This window comes from Lepidochelys kempii, chromosome 27 (assembly GCF_965140285.1).
Source record: "Lepidochelys kempii isolate rLepKem1 chromosome 27, rLepKem1.hap1, whole genome shotgun sequence".
NCBI classification, from domain to species: Eukaryota; Metazoa; Chordata; order Testudines; family Cheloniidae; genus Lepidochelys; species Lepidochelys kempii.
Window position 1 is genome coordinate 17817420 of NC_136406.1, and position 19541 is coordinate 17836960.

Here is a 19541-nt window from a genome sequence, read left to right on the forward strand (position 1 = left end):
CGGCTTCAGTAGTTTTCCTAATGCATTGCTCTTGGAGGACCACGGAGCGTGCTGGATGGGCTGGGAGCAAAGACCTGCCCTCTCTGGTCCCCACAAATTTCAGATCTCCTCCCCCAGCCTCTCTCCACCTTTCGTGTTTCCTGTACTAACCATCCAGCCACAGTCCAAACAGGCTCACGGCAGCCTCTCTGGAAGCTGTTGTAAGGCTCCGTAAGTCTCTTCTACCTTTGTGGCTGCAACAACATGAACCTGAAAACTGTCCTTGTCCTCTTGGTTCTGGCGCTAGTCACAATTTTCGCTCTGGTTTGTGTGTTGCTGACGAGAGGAGTGAAACCAACCAGCTGTGAGCCGCAGACCCTGAGCACCCTGCAGGGAAACCACAGTGACCAGAGCCTGGTCTTTGCTGATCTGACGCCAGAAGAAATGGTGCAAGTGGTGACGTATCTTCAGGAAAACCTTGGGGTGCCACTGGTAGATGCCTCTCAAGCAAACCCTTCTGATAACTGCATTTATTACATCGATGTGCAGCTCCCCACCAAGGCAGAGGTGCTGGGGTTCTTGGATCGTGGGGGAAAGCGACCCTCCCGGCAGGCGCTGGCTGTGGTGTATTTTGGAAACCAGCCAGATCCAAATGTCACGGAGTATGTGGTGGGTCCCCTGCCAACACCAACAACTCACCAGGACATCACGGTGCAGAAGTATGGAGGGAAGCTGCCGTACCACCGCAGACCGGTGCTGGATTTTGAGTACAAGCTGGTTGCTGGCTTTTTACGGAGGACAGCATTTCCCACAGCTCTCACCTTCCTGAGTCAAGTATTGGATTATGATGGAACTAATTTAGCAGCTATGACCTCAGCCCCCCGGGGGTTCCAGTCTGGAGACCGCAACACCTGGTTTATTCTGTTCCACAACGTGAGCGGCTTCTTCCTGCACCCGGTGGGGCTGGAGGTGCTGGTTGATCACAGCAGCCTGGACGTTTCCCAGTGGAGGGTGAGCAAAGTGTTCTTTAACGGCCAGTACTACGGGGACTTGGTGCAGCTGGAGAGGGAGTTCAAGCAGGGCCATGTCAAAGTGGACCCAGTTAAGAGAGCCCCACCCGACGGGGGATTCTCTTCCATGCAGCCCCGAGCAGCTCCCAGGGCCCCGTTCCCCCTGCAGTACGAGCCTCATGGGCCCCGCTACAGTGTCCAAAACAACCAAGTTGTCTCCTGGGCCTGGAGCTTTGCCTTTGGGGTGAACGTGAACACGGGGATGCGTCTCTTTGACATCAGATTTAAGGGGGAGAGGATTGTCTATGAAATCAGTGTCCAGGATGCTATATCTGTCTATGGGTCCAACTGTCCTGGAGGGATGTCAACCAGGTACATGGATGGGAGCTTTGGCATCGGGAGATTCACGTACCCATTAGTCCGGGGGGTTGATTGCCCCTATTCAGCTACGTACGTAGACACATGCTACTTAGCTCAATCCCCAAACCCTAGAATTAATAAAAACTCCATCTGCATTTTTGAGGAGAACACTGGGTCTCCTCTGAGGCGCCATTACTCCAACTTGCAGTCCCTGTACTATGGGGGGCTGACCAACTCTGCTCTGGTCCTTCGGTCCATTGCCACTCTGGGCAACTATGACTACGTCTGGGACTTCATCTTCTACGAGAACGGAGCTATCGAGGCCAAAGTCCATGCCACAGGCTACATGACTTCATCCTTTCTCTACGGTGACGGTTTGGACTATGGCAATAGGGTTGGGGATCACACCCTGGGGACGATACACACCCATTCCATCCATTATAAAGTGGACTTGGACGTTGGAGGTAGGTCTCTTTGGTGGTGATTCTCTCTCTCCCTCTCTTAGTGCCTCTCACTTGCTATGTCCTCGGACTTATGACAATTGGTTCCTGAAAATTGTGTCGTAAGTCGAAATGTCGTGACTCGGAACCGCAATGCACTCTATTGCGGGACTGATCATCGTAAAGTCGAAACCAATAGTTGTTAGTCGAATCAGGGTGTCAATTCAGAACGGTCGTAAGTGCCGTTCGTTGTAAGTTGAACGTGGTAAAGTTGAGGCCTGCCTGTATTCTGTAGAACTGCAGGAGTGGGGGCTGTCCCAAGATGCAGAACTCCTGCAGACGGCCAGCGGCATCCTCCTTGTTCACTCTCTTACCCTTAGAGCTCTTTGCAACATTATTTTTTGACTTATTCAAATGAAAAGTCAGGGAAAGTCACAAACCCCAGGAACCATGTGAATCCCAGCGAGAGGCAGCTGGCTCCATGGTCCAGGGGAAACGTGTAAGGCAGCAGTTTGGAAATGTGTGTATTTTTCTTATCCCCGTCAGTGGCCAGGCCTAGGGTGGGAGCCAGAGTCTCACTAGTTCTAACCGCTGCCTCTCCCTATGACCTTGGGAGCATACCAGTGTCCTATCTCATGGGGTGGGGAGGATTAGCTGACTGGCTTGTGCCGTGCTAAGCATTTACTGATCTTCTCTGGGAACCTTTGTGGTTCAGGTCCCAAGACTCGGACCCCAAACTGGCCTCCTTGCGGCTGCTGAATTCCTATTGCTTCGACCCAGCCAGGCATGTTTTCCAGCAGCAGTTCCCGTGGAAGGTTATTTGAGAGTTGTATGACGTCCTACACACCAGGGTTGTTTGGTGCTACTGTGCACGCCATCTGCTGGCTGAAACTATTAGGTGTCGTCTAAGTGTCTGTGCTCGGGGGTCACTGGTGACCCCAGTCATCTCAGAGGGGCTGTCAGTCTGTCTGTCTGCGACTCAGCAAGACGTCAGTTCAGCAGGGACTCTGTGACAGCACTGGGGGGAGGGTCTTTAAATTAAAAATGCTTCTGCAAAAAGGGAACAGTAACGAGGTGGCACTTTGCTTCCCCCCAGAGCCAGACATGGGATCGGGAGGAGATGGATCCCCTGCCTCCTCTCCATCTCACAAGGACCTGCTTCCTGTTAGCAACACAGAGGTGCTGACTCCTGGAATGGCGGGGGTGGGGGGAAATGGAGGCCTTGTCCGGGTTACCCCAGTGCAAACCCCAGCACACGCACTTGCCACCAGCATGCTTCATGTCCCCCGTAGAGGACTGCACCACTCTCCCTACAGCCTTTGTCTTGGCAAGGCCCGAGAGCGCATTAAAATCCAAATCCTCGCCTAGCGCCTTCCGCCACATTTGCTGTGTCCCGCGGCTCTAGTCTTTGTCCCAAACAAGCATTGGTTAAGCCAGAGCCACAGTCAAGATGAACCCTTTTCAGAGATAACAATACAACCACCCTGCTTACCAAGGAAATGCAAGAGCAAATCAGATGGAGAACCAGAAACTAGCAGCAGCGTGGAGAGTTCACGAGAAAGGAGCCCCAGGAGCAGTCCAAGCTTAGTGAGCCAGGAAAGGATGAAATTCTGCACAATAGCAAAAAATCTCCAGCCTTTTGCAGATTTGGTTTCACCTTCCTACTGATGCTGAGTGCTTGGATCACAACTTTTACAGGCAGCCTCTGGAAGTTGGTCTGAACCAACAAGTAATGGGGCCTCCTCTGTAACTGGTCTTCTGTGTATCAGTTACAGTGTAACGCAGAGCGTGCTGGATGGGCTGATAGCAAAGACCTGCCCTTTCTTGTCCCAACAAACTTCAGATCTCCTCCTCCTCCCACCTCGCCTCCACATTTCATGTTTCCTGTACTTAACCCATCTAGCTGCAGCTTAAACAGGCTGCGTGCAGCTGGGATCTCCACTCTGGAAGTGACTCCTGAAGGCTCTCACAGTCTCCTCTGCCTTTGTGGCTGCAGCAACATGAACCTGAAAACTGTCCTCATCCTCTTGGTTCTGGCGCTAGCCACAATTTTTGCTCTGGTTTGTGTGTTGCTGACGAGAGGAGTGAAACCAGCCAGCTGTGAGCCGCAGAACCTGAGCACCCTGCAGGGAAACCACAGTGACCAGAGCCTGGTCTTTGCTGATCTGACGCCAGAAGAAATGGTGCAAGTGGTGACGTACCTGCAGAGCAGCCTTGGAGTGCCACTGGTGGACGCCTATAATGCAAACCCCTCTGATAACTGCATTTATTACATCGATGTGCAGCTCCCCACAAAGGCAGAGGTGCTGGGGTTCTTGGATCGTGGGGGAAAGCGACCCTCCCGGCAGGCGCTGGCTGTGGTGTATTTTGGAAACCAGCCAGATCCAAATGTCACGGAGTATGTGGTGGGTCCCCTGCCAACACCAACAACTCACCAGGACATCACGGTGCAGAAGTATGGAGGGAAGCTGCCGTACCACCGCAGACCGGTGCTGGGGAAGGAGTATGAGCAGATTGAAATCTTCTTACGGAAGGAGGCATTCTCAACAGCCCCTACCTTTCTGAGTCAAGTATTGGATTATGATGGGACCAATTTTGCATCACTAACCTCAGCCCCCCGGGGGTTCCAGTCTGGAGACCGCAACACCTGGTTTATTCTGTTCCACAACGTGAGCGGCTTCTTCCTGCACCCGGTGGGGCTGGAGGTGCTGGTTGATCACAGCAGCCTGGACGTTTCCCAGTGGAGGGTGAGCAAAGTGTTCTTTAACGGCCAGTACTACGGGGACTTGGTGCAGCTGGAGAGGGAGTTCAAGCAGGGCCATGTCAAAGTGGACCCAGTTAAGAGAGCCCCACCCGACGGGGGATTCTCTTCCATGCAGCCCCGAGCAGCTCCCAGGGCCCCGTTCCCCCTGCAGTACGAGCCTCATGGGCCCCGCTACAGTGTCCAAAACAACCAAGTTGTCTCCCGGGCCTGGAGCTTTGCCTTTGGGGTGAACGTGAACACGGGGATGCGTCTCTTTGACATCAGATTTAAGGGGGAGAGGATTGTCTATGAAATCAGTGTCCAGGATGCTATATCTGTCTATGGGTCCAACTGTCCTGGAGGGATGTCAACCAGGTACATGGATGGGAGCTTTGGCATCGGGAGATTCACGTACCCATTAGTCCGGGGGGTTGATTGCCCCTATTCAGCTACGTACGTAGACACATGCTACTTAATTGAAACCCAGACACCTGAAAAGCATAAAAACTCCATCTGCATTTTTGAGGAGAACACTGGGTCTCCTCTGAGGCGCCATTACTCCAACTTGCAGTCCCTGTACTATGGGGGGCTGACCAACTCTGCTCTGGTCCTTCGGTCCATTGCCACTCTGGGCAACTATGACTACGTCTGGGACTTCATCTTCTACGAGAACGGAGCTATCGAGGCCAAAGTCCATGCCACAGGCTACATGACTTCATCCTTTCTCTATGGTGACGGTCTGGACTATGGCAATAAGGTTGGGGATCACACCCTGGGGACGATACACACCCATTCCATCCATTATAAAGTGGACTTGGACGTTGGAGGTAGGTCTCGGTGTAACTTTCCTTTCTAGTTCTGTGCCCATCCTTTTAGTATCTCAGCATCTCCCAGGCACATTTACATTTGCAAAATTAGGTTTCTCATGGACTCTGCTGCTTTTCTCCTTCTGCTGGTATCAGAGGGACCTGCCTGGCATATGCCCCAGCAATAGGGTTTCTCTGTCTCTGCCCCCTCTTGTGTCCTCACTCTGGTTGTGGTGGGGAAGCGTTAACTTGCTCTGCTGCTGGTCAGACTCCTTAATAGCTGTATAACCGCTCTGATCAATAGCGAAGTGAGAGAATGGAGCCCTGAGCGGGCCTGAGAAGCAAAGGCAAGGCGGGGGAATACTGGTCATTTTACAGATTTCCAGGGGTGAAGGAAATGAAGTTAAGGAATCTCTATTCGTCAAAATCTGAAACCCGATAAACAGTGAAGAGTTCTAGAGACCCCCCACTGAACGTGTGTGTTTCATTTGTAAATCAATAAGGGGCATCCCAGAATTGCTCTGGTCTAATTCCTGGTGTTTGTGCATTAGCTTCCTCGATGGAGATGTCTGCTCTCCGCTCTCTAATGCCTTCTGCTTGGGGGATGGGCCACGTAGGCTGACAGGTTGCAGGGACAGGCTCTTTACCTCCCAAGATGTGCCTGCTTGGGACCCATGTGGATAAGACCCACATATTGTGATCTCCTAGCTGTTTTGTTTCCTTTCTGTCCTAGGGCTGGTAACTCTCCCTTCTGGACCAGCTCTCGGCTTTCCCGCTTTGTGTTGTGTTTGACACACAGCGCCCGGGCCCCCGTTCCAATCCTAGGTGATCCCAAACGTAGTGTTAGGAAAGGGAAGACAGGAACAGGGTGTGCGTGTGTATGTGAGAGATTACAGAGGTGTCTCGTCTACCCTCCTCCAGAGTAAAATCTCTCGCTCTGATCTCCTCTTTAGCTCTAGTCTACACTGGGCATTTTGAACATACCCTGGGTGGCACAAGGGCCAAAGCCCCAGTGAAAGATGCCGTAGGCGGTGGATCGACACCGTGGGCTGGGAGGGCAGCAGGGCTGCCGGTCAGAGAGCAAGGCCAGTCCCGTGGGCTGCAAGAAAAGTTGCACAGCTCAAGACTGACCATGGAGTGGGTGGACACAGGTATAAAGGCAACATCCCCTCCCTTTCTGGATGAAATGGGAGGTCACGTCCCTGGATCCTCATCCACTGTGTGTTCCAGCCTGGAGGGTGCATGGGAAATCCAAGAGGCTTTTATGTAAAGAATCCTAATGGCAGGTGCAAGCTAGTCCCAGAGCCTTCGTGAGCGCAGAGCCCCAACAGCTGCAGCGAATGGGTCACGTTAGAATTCTCCTCTTGCCCAGGGGGCTGCCCACGATAGCACAGGCCATTCACCCCCCCAGCCCCCGGCCCCGAGAGCGCTGAAAGAAGGTGCTCAGATCTTTGTCTGCTGTTACAGTACCCCTCTCCCATGTTAGCAGGCTGTGCGGCTCCCTCCCCCAGGTGGCTGTATTCTAATACCCACCATCCCCTAATGCTATGAGAGGGATGCAGATACAGCAGTCTGCCTTCTGCTCTTGGGTACCTGTGGCTGACTCGCTGAAGTCAGGGCAGTGACATGAGTGTCACTGGCCCACTGTCTGGTTCGGTCCCGGCAGCACGTCTCTTAGCCAGCAGAGAGCAGCCTTAGCACAACCAACAAGGTAAATCGTGCAGCAGACGAGATGCTGGCAGATCAGTTTCTAGCAGTCACAAGAACCTAACCCGACGCCCCGGGCTGGAACACTGGTGCTCCCCTTCTAGCAGTGAGGCTGCTCTGTGCAGGCTCGGTGAGAGGCACAGGACATGAACAAACTGGTTTTAAACAACGCCTTACGTTTCGCCCATTTCTCACAAGCCCTCTGGGATTTTGCTGAGGGTTGAAGCAGGCGCGGTGGGTATGGGGCGGGTTGGTTAAGAGGCCTGCATCATGCACAGTTGTCTGTCTATGCTCTGCACGTGACTTGCAAATGTCCATCAGATAAATAGGTTAGAAGTCTGCCCTACCAGCTCCTTTCAGCAATGGGCTGTGGCCTGAATTCTGGTAACAGCAGCCCCTGCACCCGTCCCAGGACCAAATGAACTGGAGTTCTGGGGCTCTGTAGAGAAAAGCTAGCCTGCTGACTACCAGCCACTGGATGGGGCAGAAAGGCTGAGAGCTCCTGGCAGTGGAGACATGAAGAGAAGCTGCAGACGGGAGATACTCTAGGGCAAACTGCCGCAGTGAGCGTGCATAGCACTTACATTAGACCTTCAGTCATAGATCTTGAATCGCTTCACAGAGCTGGGTCAATCGTATCGTTCTCACTTAAATGGGGAAACTGAGGGGACAAGCTCACCAAGTAACTGGAGACAGAATCCAGGGCTCCTGCGTCCTGCCGCAGTGCCCAGGGTGATGACCCATGCTGACTTGCCCTAGACTCCATCAAGGTCCGTTCATTGGTTGCTGTTGGTTCAGCAGGGGACCACTAACCCAACAGCATTTCAATTTGTCCCGTGGGATTTCCAGCTGGAGGAAGTGGGAGCCAACTGTCCTTTCACAAGGAAATGGTCCTTGTCCAACATGGCATGATAAGATTTCTGGTAGGAAACAGGGAGAGGGAGGTTCTCCATTAGGAGTCTGTCTCATGGTTGCTTATTTCTGTTGCATTTCTCAGCCCAGGCTCATCCACATGCCCAGCTCCTGGTTCCTCAGGCCAAACGTGACCTTTTTAAGATTGGTGCCCTCCTGGTGAGATGCCATCTCTGCTGCTTGCCTAGTGGGGTTTTGGTCCATAGGCCAGCTTTCTTCAGGGGCAATAGCCCTGTGAGCCAGAGCGTTGCATGAACCTTTCCTTATTAAAGACAACAAACAAATGTCACCCACCAGGTGCTTGGCCATGCAGGTGTGGGGAGGCAAGGGAAGCACCTCAGGATGGAGGTAAATAATGCACTTCACTGGCTTTATCTTCTCTACCCAGAAAAAAACAACCAATGCAGCGGGGTGGCTGGTCTCAAGAACTGGGATAAATCCCTGGAGCAGCAGTTCACAAACTAGGCAAGTCCTTGTTTCAGTGAAGCTCTTCCAGGAGTCCCAGTTGGGTGGGGGGATTGTAAAACCAACCCTAAGCAGGAGGCATCTGGCTCCTGGGCTGAGACAACCGCAATCTCCCCTGCAAGTGTAACCCAGTGGGGTGTATGTCACACATCTCCCTCCAAGCCTGATCTGCACATGTGTGTCTGTTGGAGCCCCAGCTCCTGAGCCTGGCTCTTCGGCTCACCCTATAGAGGCTCACGTTTTAGCTCTAGAGGTCCTCGGTTCAACGCCTGCTGGGGCGGCCATAAGCGTGCTAGCCATGATGCTGAAGGATCCAGGTCCAGGCTCGCAGGCAGCACTGTAGAATCCAAGGAGCAGGATTTAAAAACAGGATGATCCATATGGGGCAAGACACATTTCTTCCCAAGATGCCAAAAGGAGTGGAAATTTGCTAGGAGCCCTTGGTCAGCTCTAAGGTGGTGACCCACCAGGCCTCCCCCAAATGTAGAGATGGCATTAACTCTTCTCACATCTGCAGAGCCCCCGGAATCCCACTGGCGTGGGGCTGAGGCTGCTGGGGCTCTGCCGGTCACTCTGGATCTCTCCGACAACCCTCAACTCTAGTTTGTTTGAGTTCCTCCCTTGTGCCATTCCGCACGCTCCTTGGAAGCTGGCAGGGCCTTTGCCGAACTGTCCCAGGTCCTGTCTCGGTGCAGTCCTTCAGCAGGGAGAATCATCGTGTCAGAGCCCGAAACAGTGTTTGTGCCTTTCTGCAGGAATTGGGCTCACTCCTCCAGGCTCAGCTGCTGCTTGCTGTAAAGCAGATCCAAGGGTCACAAGAGCAGCTCCTTGGGGGAACAGGGCCCTGTGTGCTAGGCGGTGGACGAACACACAGTGACTAGACAGTCCCTGCCCTGAAGAGCTTACAGATGCAGTGGGGCACGTTCACCCTTAGAATGCCCCCCCTTGCGTCCATGTGTAATGGCTCCAGAACCCTCGGTCCAGCGCTGCCGGCAGGCTGTCTGCTTCTCACCAGGTCTTCCATGGCCAAGACAGAGTTCAAGCCCCGTCCAGGGTAACCGGAAGGGCCAAGTGAAAAGCCAAACAAACCTGAATCATTCACCTGCCCCCTTGCGCTACTGAAGATTTCTGCTCTCACTTACAAAGCCTATCTCAGCCCCGCCACACCCTGGAGCCTACTCAGTTCCCTGGGGGTTTCTCTCCGTGGGAGAATCCTGCTTCCTCTGCAATCTCTCCCTGGATCTTGCCTCCTTTCCAGGGCCTGCCACAGGGCCCAGTTCTGTCCCCACAGCCTTCCTCAGTTTCCTTAGCAGGCCCTTCCCAGAGAGATGCGGGGGGACACACACTCCCTGCCTCCTCTCTCCTGGGCCTGCTCCCGTCAGCCGTGTCCAGCTCTGGTGAAGTAGTTCTCTGTAGCCGTGCTCAGCCGCTCCAACTCCATGACACCCGGCTGGGATCGCGAACTGCCCCTACTAGGCTACGTCGGGGCAAGGCTTGAGGGGTAACTGCTAGATCATGGCCAGGCTGAGCCCCGCTTGCCTTCAAGGGCCAGGTAGCCTGTGACTGTACGTTACATGGGGCATGTTTTTGCATGGATTACCTGTGTGCACCATGGAGCTCCCTGTCCTACCCCGCACAAAGGGCTTCATGTGGATGATGGTTGGGAAACTGCCCACGCAGCAGACGGGAGGGAGGGTAGCAGCTGGTCCCAGGACTGGCTTGGGAGTGTGTTCCAGGGTTTGACTAATCTGTCCCACTGGACCGAGCATCTGTGAAGTCCTCACGGGGGCTGCACGGGCTCCCTTGACGTGAAGCTTGCTGTGTCAGGTTGCCCAGAGGATTCCCTGCCAGTAGCAGCCATGAAGCCGCCATGCCAGGGGCGATAGAGTTCATAGGAATTGCTGGAGAGAGCTACAGGCATAGTCTGTAGTGACTGATACAGTTGGGTCCCGCTGCACTTTCCTCCTGAGGCTGTAGCTGCTCTGAAATTATTTTCAATGAACGTCTCAATTAAACTCGCCTTGCCTAAGCAGAAGAAGCCAGAGCAACTCAAACTGAAAACCAGAGACTATAACCACCTTTTCCCGGCTCACAGAGTTTGGAAAGTTCCTGGGAATCCTTCTCGTGAGCATCTCCCTTATTCCCATGGGCCCTTATGAACGTTGTGTCCATGCACTGAATTTGTTAGTAGACTAGTCTTAGTTACTCCCATACAAATATTGCGGGAGCCTCTTGATTTACTGGCAGTGCAATGGAATCCACCCAGTTACTTGGGAGAGGCCCATGTCTGCCGTCCACCTTTCTTCAGCTGCATCTTGTGCTTCTTGAGCATTTTTTGCCTTGTACAACACTTAATCTATTCTTCACAGTAACTACCAAATGCAGTGTCTGTTCTGTGAAAGTCTGATCCAGTCCTATTTTTACAGATCTGTCTACAAGGTCTCCAAATGTTTTGGCCCCGGAGGGCTTTCCTATGGCTTGTACCAAAGCTTATGCATCTAGCACAAGACAGCTTCTCCCACCAGGGTTAACTGTTGGCAGGCAGTGGACATCAGCTGTCAGTACCTCACCCAATATTGCCTTTGGGCCTGTTCTTAGACTGTCATTTGTCTGGGATAATGCCAAAGGGATAGGCATTAACTCGTGTCGAAATCTGTTGCAAAGTCAGTCCTGCTGGCTTCACAAGGGCTGTGCTTTGTTGCTGAAAAACATGTCAGACTTCAACTATGAAGGCTTTCTTTTGACTTCTTCCCCCACCTCACAGAACCTGGAAAAAGTTCGAGCATTATTTCTTGGCAGTGGATCATGACTCTGTACGTGACCAGGCTCCCTCTCTCGTGTCATAAGCCGTTTCTCAGCAGAGCTGGCCACTTGCACTTTCCCTAGGCTCTCTGCATTCAGCACCATGCCCTGTGTGGCTTCGGCAGCTACATCTTTTGTTGCGATATTTTGCAATAAAGTTGGTGGTTCATCTCCAGAGAACACCTCAAACCTCTGAAGTGTTCGTAAGAATGAATCCTCAACTTCCCCGTCACATTGCTTCCTTGAGCCAGCTGGCCAGCCAAGCCAGCGTGGAACTTGGTTCTGCAGTCTGCTGTGATCTGGGCTCTCTGGTAAGACACTCTCTGCTGAGGACTGAGCAAGTCTTGGTGATGCCTGCAGTCCTTTCTTCCCTACCCCAGTAAGCCACTCCTGGCTCTGATCAGGGTCCACTTGGTTGAACGTCTGACATGATCTCTTGACCACACAGTCTCCTTGCTGGAACTCTTTGACGACTTCAGCTGGTAGTTGATGCATTTCTGCACTGTAGGTCGCACGCCTACCTTGCACAGTTTGCGTGGTCACAGCTCACAAAGAATAGCACTATTCAAATTCACATTTGAAGGTGGAGAGCTGCAGCTCTCAATTTCCTTCTCTCTGTGCATAGTTGAACATGAGCAGTAGGGACACCATTTTCATATACTGACATCAAAACCTGAAGTTCACCCCCTACTTTCACCTTTGCTGGTCAAAAATGTAGAGGTGAAATTTTTTTGAAAGCTTATATGAGTTTACCATAAGAATGTGACCAATCGGCTTTCACAATATGCTCTTCAAGATCTTGATCATGCGTTGCTATAAAGTCCAATAGTTGTGGAAGAAGCAGGCACCACAGTGCTAGAAATGGCAGTCTGTGAGCCAGTATTACCCTGGCATATGTCTTATGATTCACAGCTTGTTCTGTTGCGTTTGGGCCAAGAACTCTTTCAGTCCAAACATCTGCTAGCCCTAAGCCTGTGTATGTCAGACTATACGTTTTTTTGGAAGTTCACTGAGATATGGAGGCCTCCCAGTAGTGGAATAAGCCACTCTTACTTAATTTTTTGTACAGTACATCAGAAGCAGGAACCATGCCAAACAGTCCATGGGGCCACTGAATGAGTGAGGTGCAAAAGGAGAACTCAAGGAAGATAAGGCCACTGTGGAAAAGCTAAATGAAGGCTTTGCAGAGTCTTCACTGCAGAGGATATGGGTAGAGCCCTGTGCAGATACAAAATTTGTATCCGCGTCCGATCTGCAGAAATGGTCTGTGCCTGCGGATATCTGCAGATATAAAGCGGATATCCATGGATAGGCAGGGCTCTAGTTGTGGAGGAGAACCCCACGCCCGAGCCATTCTTTTTAGGTGACAAAGCTGAAGAACTGTTCCAAACTGAGGTGTCAATAGAGATGGATTCTGAACAAATTGATAATACTGTTTAGTTTAAGTCACCAGGACCAGATGGTATTCACCCAAGAGTTCTGGAGAGACTCAAATACAAAATTGTGGAACTACTAACTGGTATGCAACCTATTGCTTAAATCAGCCTCTGTACCAGATGACTGGTGGTGGTGGGGGGGTCACTAATGTAATGCCTACTTTAAAAAAGGCTCCAGAGGAGATCATGGCAATTACAGGGTGGTGAGCCTAACAGCAGTACCAGAAAATTGGTTGAAATTATAGTAAAGAACAGAATTATAAGATGAACATGATTTGTTGGGGAAGAGTCAACACGGCTTTTGTGAAGGGAAATCATGCCTCACCAATCTATTAGAATTCTCTGAGAGAGTCAACAAGCATGTAGCAAGGGTCATCCAGTGGATATAGTGTACTTGGCCTTTCAGAAAGCCTTTGATAAGGTCACTCACCAAAGGCTCTTAAGCAAACTAAGCAGTCATGGGATGAGAGGATCTTCCCTCTTATCCCATGAATCAGTAATTGGTTAAAAGATAGGAAATGAAGGGTAGGAATAAATGGTCAGCTTTTCAGAATGGAGAGGGGTAAATAGTGGTGTCCCCCAGGGATCTGTACTGGGACTTGTGCTGTTCAGCGTATTCATAAATTATCTGGAAAACAGGGTGAACAGTGAGGTGGCAAAATTTGCAGACAATACAAAATTAATCAAGTCCAAAGCTGACTGTGAAGAGTTACAAAGGGATCTCACAAAACTAGACAACTGGGCAACAAAATGGCAGATGAAATACTTTGCACTTAGCAGCATTGAAATGGACACTGGAAAATATGATCCCAGCTATAAATACAAAATGACGGGGTGTAAATTAGCCGTTACCGCTCAAGAAAGAGACCTTGGAGTCATCGTTGATAATGCCCTGAAAACATCTGCTCTATGGACAGCGACAGTCAAAAAAGCGAACAGAAGGTTAGAACCATTAGGAAAGGGACGGATAATACGATAGAAAATATCATAATGTCACTCTGTAAATCCCTGGAATTCACATATGACAAAAGCCGCCCTCCCCTCCCCAACCCTTACCGCTCAGACTCATTCCCTGCAAGGCCCTGAATTATATGGACTCGCCCAGTTCTTGAGAGGAGCTGCTCACTCCCCCGGTCATTTTGCAAGTTCACCTTCTCTTCTAGGAAGCTGCAAAATCGTGAGCAGAAATATTCCACTTGGTCTGTCATGATGGTTTTCACCCTGTGGTGCATGGACACAGACTATGGGATCTGCACCGCCACTGGAAATTGTTTAGGGGTCTGCAAATGAAAAAAGGTTGAAAACCCCTGATCTATTGTACATGTATAGCTGCGTTGTCATCTGGGGAGAATTCACCAATCTGCAGGGGCTAGCACAAGGGTTATGCACCTCTTAGGCTCCACTTAACCCTCTGCACAGGGTGGGAGCCAGATGATGGGGTCAGTCACATCTAATTGCAGCTCAGCCACTCATCACAACTGCAGTCATTGCTGAGAAGGACTTAGCCACTCGTTTGGCATGAGATTGCTTGTTGGGCACAGAGCTGCAGACTTGGAGATAACACCATGCAGAACCCACGCTGTTCAGAGCCTCTGGGACGGGGTGAAGGTGAGGATGCATATGCTGTCTAGGGAGCCCAGTGATTTCTCAGTGGTATTTCCCTTTGCCTTTTAGGGACGTATAATACTCTGGTGGCCCATGACATGGCATTCGAGTCTGTGCAGGCTCCTTGGAGTCCAGAGCACCAGATACAGCGCCCACGACTCACCAAGACAGTCCTGGACACAGAGGACAAGGCCGCATTCCGGCTCCATTCCAACATGCCCAGATACATCTATTTTGCAGCCAACAGTGAAAATAAGTGGGGCCACCAGCGTGGCTACAGGATCCAGATTGTTAGCTTCACCGGGGAACATCTACCAGAAACCAGTTTGATGGAGCGAGCTATCAGCTGGGGGAGGTAAGCAGCTTTCATCTAGATGTTCCCACATAATTTATGATGATGCATAAGTCACCTGTGGATGCCTAGGTGTCCAGTGGCTGCTTGGTTCAGGTACTCATAGAACGGACATGGACAAAGGCTCTTGTACGCCGTAATGAAAGTGTCACATTCCCTCTTACCAATCACTGGGAGTTATGCCGAAAGCTAAGATTCTGTCATGGTTATTTTTAGTAAAAGTCATGGACAGGTCATGGGCAATAAACAAAAATTCACAGAAGCCGTGACCTGTCTGTGACGTTTGTTGCTGCGGCTCCCTGGTTTCCCCCACCACCATGGTGGCTGGGAGCTGTGGGGTTCCCCCTCCACCCACAGCAGCTGGGAAATGCAGGGTGACCATATTTCCCCAAGAGAAAACCGGACACCCCAGCCGCTTGCCTGAGGCGTCCCCCACCTCCGGCATGAGGCTGTTGCCCGTCGCTGGAACCCTGAGGAGGGCCCACTCAGGAGTCTGTCACCTGTCGCTGGAACCCTGCCAGGGCCCCACTGGCTGTCAGCTCCAGAGTCCTGCAGCCCCTGGGGCTGAAGCAGACAATATCAGAAATCTCTGGAAGTCACGTACTTCGTGACATAAACGTAGCCTTAGTTATGCCCTATCAGCTGTTTGCCCACTCCTTGGAGTTTAAAGCCGAACCTCTGTTGCCACCTTGATTGAATTTTCTTCTTCATCAGTTCATTTTGTCCCCTGCTGCCACACACTTCTTCCAGTCCACCTTAACTGTGGCCTGAAGCCCCCGCTCTTTTCCCAGTCCTGCCTCACCCCTTGGCCATAGCTCAGCCAGTGTGTCTCAGTCGTGACCTGCAGAACCCGCTATTCCAGCCCAGGTCACACCCACTCCCCTTCTGCTGATGCACCTTGCGGGCACCCTCTCTGGTGTTTCCTTAGTAGATCCTGACAGCTGGGCTGCATGTTGTGGTAATAGTTTTGTGAGGCGTACATTAGGATCATAGACGCTTGAGATGGAAAAGATCCCTTACATTATTTAGCCCATGCCCCGTCCACCCTGCCAGGTAGGGTCAGGGCAGAGTGTTCCCTGTAGTGTATTTCTCCCAATCTGGTTTTAAATGTCCCTGTCCTGTGAAGCTGCCTTCTTTCCCTCCTCTCTTTAGGTACAAACTGGCTGTCACCAAACGAAAAGAGGAGGAACCAACCAGTAGCAGCATCTACAACCAGAACGACCCCTGGACACCCACTGTGGCTTTTGCTGACTTCATAAACAATGAGAGCATCGTAACCGAGGTGAGTTCGGTTCTCTTTGTGCTGGGGCCACGTATTACAGCGTGCTGAGTATGATCAGTCTTAAAGCTATCCACAGCCCAGGACCCACACAGACAAGCCCCGTTCTTTTGCTCAGGGCTCAGACAGACATTGCTAACAGGATTCTTGGTTTCTGTGGGACAAAAGGAAAACCTTGGGGGAGGAGAATTAACTCACTGCACTCCATGTTTCCCCTCTTCCAAGTTGGCACCTGTTACAAGAAAGCACAAGCCCTTTGCCCTTGTGAAGTCCCTACGACTGAGTCGTGTGTAGAGTGAATGAGCAGAGCTGGTCAGGACAGTCTGAAAAATCTGAAATTGCCCCAAACAAATGGGGAAAAAATGTCAGGAAAATGTTTCCATTGTCCAAGCCGCTCTCCTAGAGAGGGAGCCCGGCAGGTGGCATTTGCTGGCTTTGGCCCAGGTGACGTTACTGGTCTGCCCTGTATGTGCTCCCAAATGGATGTTCTCCTGAAATAACCAAATTATCTGACGTTGTCTCCCTTCCCCAGGACTTGGTTGCCTGGATAACAACTGGTTTCCTTCACATCCCACATGCCGAGGATATTCCAAACACAGTGACGGTGGGAAATGGAGTCAGCATTCTCCTGAGACCCTACAATTATTATGACACAGACCCTTCCATATATTCACCTGATGGCGTCTTTTTCAGCAGTGAGCAGGACTCTAGTGTATGTGAAGTCAATCATATTGCCTGCCTGTCCAAAACTGCCTCATGTTTACCAGTCCTCCCTCCATTCACCTATGACGGCTTCCAAAATCTGACGAGACTGTAAGAGTTATGGGCTGCGGGGTCTCTGTGTGGCAGAAGAAAGGAATATGGTGCCCCAGAATGACTACTCTGCCCAGAAGACCCATTTGCATGACGGAGATCGGTCTTAAAATCCATTTCTAATTACTATGTTTATCTTTTGATAAAGTGACATCACCATTATCACTGTTTACAAGGGCTGTATCTAATAGTTGTGGGCTGCAGGGTCTTTATGTGGTAGGAGAAATGAATCTGATGCACCCGAGTGACCACTCTGCCGGAAAAAATCTATTTTAATAATGGAGCTCTGTCTTCAAGTCCATCTCTTGATGATGTTGCGTAGCTTTTTATATAATAACTTCACTACTGCAAGAGGCTGTATCTTTAAAGGGAAACATAACATTCTCGGTGCACAGCCAGGTTAGAATTTGCATTAGTCTTTTTTAGAATAACTTGTTTAAATCCAGTCTGTCGCATGGAGGGAGGCAGGGAGAAGGAGAGTGAATTCTGTTCCTCCGATAACAGTAATAAATGCTGAGTAGTAACTAGCTCAGGTGAAAATTATGAAGCTTGATGTTGGTCCAAAGTTATCTCAAATGCCTTATTCCTAAACCGTTGCAGCTGTGTGGCACGGCCTGTGTCCATGAAGGCTGAAGGGGCAAAGAGTCTTAGCATAAGCACATGTGACTAGATAGCCGCCCTGGGTCAAACTAATGGTCCATCTCGGTCAGGATCCTGTTTTCTGACAATGGCCATTCAGAGGGAATGAACAGAGCAGGGCAGTCACTGAGTGATCAATCCCCTGTCGTCCAGTCCCAGCTTCTGGCAGTCAAAGGCTAGGGACACCCAGAGCATAGGGTTGCGTCCCTGCCCATCTTGTTTAATAGCCATTGATGGACTGTCCTCCATGAACTTATCTCGTTCTTTTTTTAATCCAGTTATACCTTCGGCCTTCCCCCAGAAATGAATTGCACAGGCTGAGTGTGCGCTGCCTACATTTATATGTCAACTTTAAAAACATGCTCTGGCCTGAAGCTTTGGCTAAAGCACAGCCTTGAGAAAGCACAAGCCGTACAGCATCTGTGAGATCTCACTGAGGTTAGCCAGTCCTCATCATGGGCTAGTGCCTTTCAGGAACATCAGATATATAAAGCCCGATAGCCTGAGGCCTCTCCTGAGGGTCTGATCTGGCTGCAGTGAGAGTCTGGTGCCCTGCAGAAGGCTGTGAGCTAAGTCATTCCTACTCACTTCGCTTTCCAGACCTTTTGGGTAGTTCAACAACAGGAAAGGAATAAGGGATGAAGATTTGACAACTGGCTCCTGAGCATCTGCTCCCTAAGTGAGCAGCCTTGGGGACAGTGATCTCTGGTAAATACTTGATGTAAAAGCAAGATGTCTGAAGATCCGCAGAATAGTAGATGGGGCACAAGGAGCCCCTGAGTCATCACAAGCCACAAAAGGGACAAGTGAGCTGTTCAATATTTAAATGAATGGGATGCTTAGAACTGAAAGGTGCTGGATCGAGCCAGACCATGGGGGTGAGGGGGTTCTACAAGCCACTCACTCACAGGTGTCATGGCTGTGATATTATGGGATGGGACACTGCACACTCTTTCGTATCACATACCAGGGTGCAAAGCAGCTTCCACTGCCTGGAGCACAAAAGAACGTTGGGCTGATGATGCAGAGGCAGGCAAGGAGACCTGAAAGACCTGTTAAATGGCTAAGAATGGTCAATGCAGTGAGTGGACTATCGAGTGGAGGAAACGAAGACCAAGCACTGGCCAGGGCTAGGCCAGAAGCTAATGAGACCATTAGGGCTCATCATTGGAAGGATGTTAGTGACAAGGGGACATTGAAATAAGTTTCGTCCCTCCCTAGTCCCAAGGGAGGAGGCTCCTTCCCAAGATCGGGGGTCTGTTGTCCGAGGAGGAAGCATGGTTTTAGAGCAGCTGGGGAATGATGGGACTGCTGAGGCTCCAGACCCAGATGAATTTGATCCTGCAAAGGAAGCAGACTAAGGGCCTAGGCCAGCTTTTGCTCCGGGAGACCTGGTCATTTGTGGGGGAGGCAATGTGACCTTGGAGGGTACTACGAGAGAATCTGAACTCAAGCTTCCTCTGCTCTTAGCTAGGGCTGTCCCACAAGACTGACACCAAGCCCTATTCATTCCCATAACGCCCATCCTAATGCAGGGCTCGGGGGGTGCAGGGCTGGGGTTGGTGAGCAGGCTGGGGGGTGCTGTGCTGGTCCAGAGGTAGCTTGGGGGTAGCTGGGCTGGTGGTGGGTAGATGGGGTGCTGGGCTGGGGGGGTGCAGGGGTGGGTGCAGGGGTGGGTGCTGGGCTGATAGGGAAGCCAGCAACAGTGATTGTGGGGCTGGTGTTAGGGCCCCCCCTCACCTTGAGTCTCTGCTACTGTGGGCTGGAGCCTGGGGCAGTGAGGCGGGAGGCAGAGGCTGCTTGCTTGGCAGCTGCCACAGCAGCCCGGGACCAGGAGGAGGCGCTGCAGGGCCAGGGCCCGTCGTGGGAGTGCAGCTGAGACACGGCGGGCGCTCCTGGTGCGAGCACCGTGTGGGTGCCAGGGGCTGGGCAGCCCTGCTCCCCACAGACAGGGGATGGCGCTGCCTTACCCATCTCACTCCTAGGGGGCTTCTCCCAGTTTCAGCCTGCCCCAGCCCATCCCTCTGTGCCCTGGGGCCCCCTCTGATACCTGCCTTGCAACAAGCATCCCCAGCCAGGGCCTGTTCCCGCTGCCTGCCAAGGGGACGGGGCTCTGCAGGCAGGTTTGGATCAAGTCACAAGGCAGGGCCATGCCCCTGCGCAGAGGGATGGTCCCTAGGCCAGAATTAGGGA

General features: G+C 51.5%; 1 protein-coding gene across 3 annotated transcripts; it reads left to right on the forward strand.

Annotated features, from left to right (window-relative positions):
- The first annotated feature begins 9 nt into the window (after positions 1-9).
- Positions 10-17252, forward strand: AOC3 (amine oxidase copper containing 3). 3 transcript variants are annotated; one of them, XM_073325881.1, is made up of 4 exons: positions 10-1813; positions 14335-14620; positions 15770-15899; positions 16429-17252. In XM_073325881.1, exons 1-4 carry the CDS (start codon positions 244-246, stop codon positions 16711-16713), a joined length of 2271 nt encoding a protein of 756 aa, XP_073181982.1. In that variant the 5' UTR covers positions 10-243; the 3' UTR covers positions 16714-17252. The 3 variants fall into 3 exon arrangements, with proteins under 3 accessions (XP_073181982.1, XP_073181981.1, XP_073181983.1); XM_073325880.2 differs by lacking the exon at positions 10-1813 and adding an exon at positions 3621-5359; XM_073325882.1 differs by lacking the exon at positions 10-1813 and adding an exon at positions 4457-4536.
- The last annotated feature ends 2289 nt before the right edge of the window (positions 17253-19541 follow it).

What these genes read in the sequence shown, in the direction of transcription:
- AOC3 (XM_073325880.2), top strand. Translation starts at nt 3,667, where the DNA reads ATGTTTCCTGTACTTAACCCATCTAGCTGCAGCTTAAACAGGCTGCGT. An exon ending in AGTGGACTTGGACGTTGGAG is followed by an intron (nt 5,360 to 14,334) that starts GTAGGTCTCGGT and finishes TTTGCCTTTTAG; the next exon opens with GGACGTATAATACTCTGGTG. An exon ending in ATGAGAGCATCGTAACCGAG is followed by an intron (nt 15,900 to 16,428) that starts GTGAGTTCGGTT and finishes TCCCTTCCCCAG; the next exon opens with GACTTGGTTGCCTGGATAAC.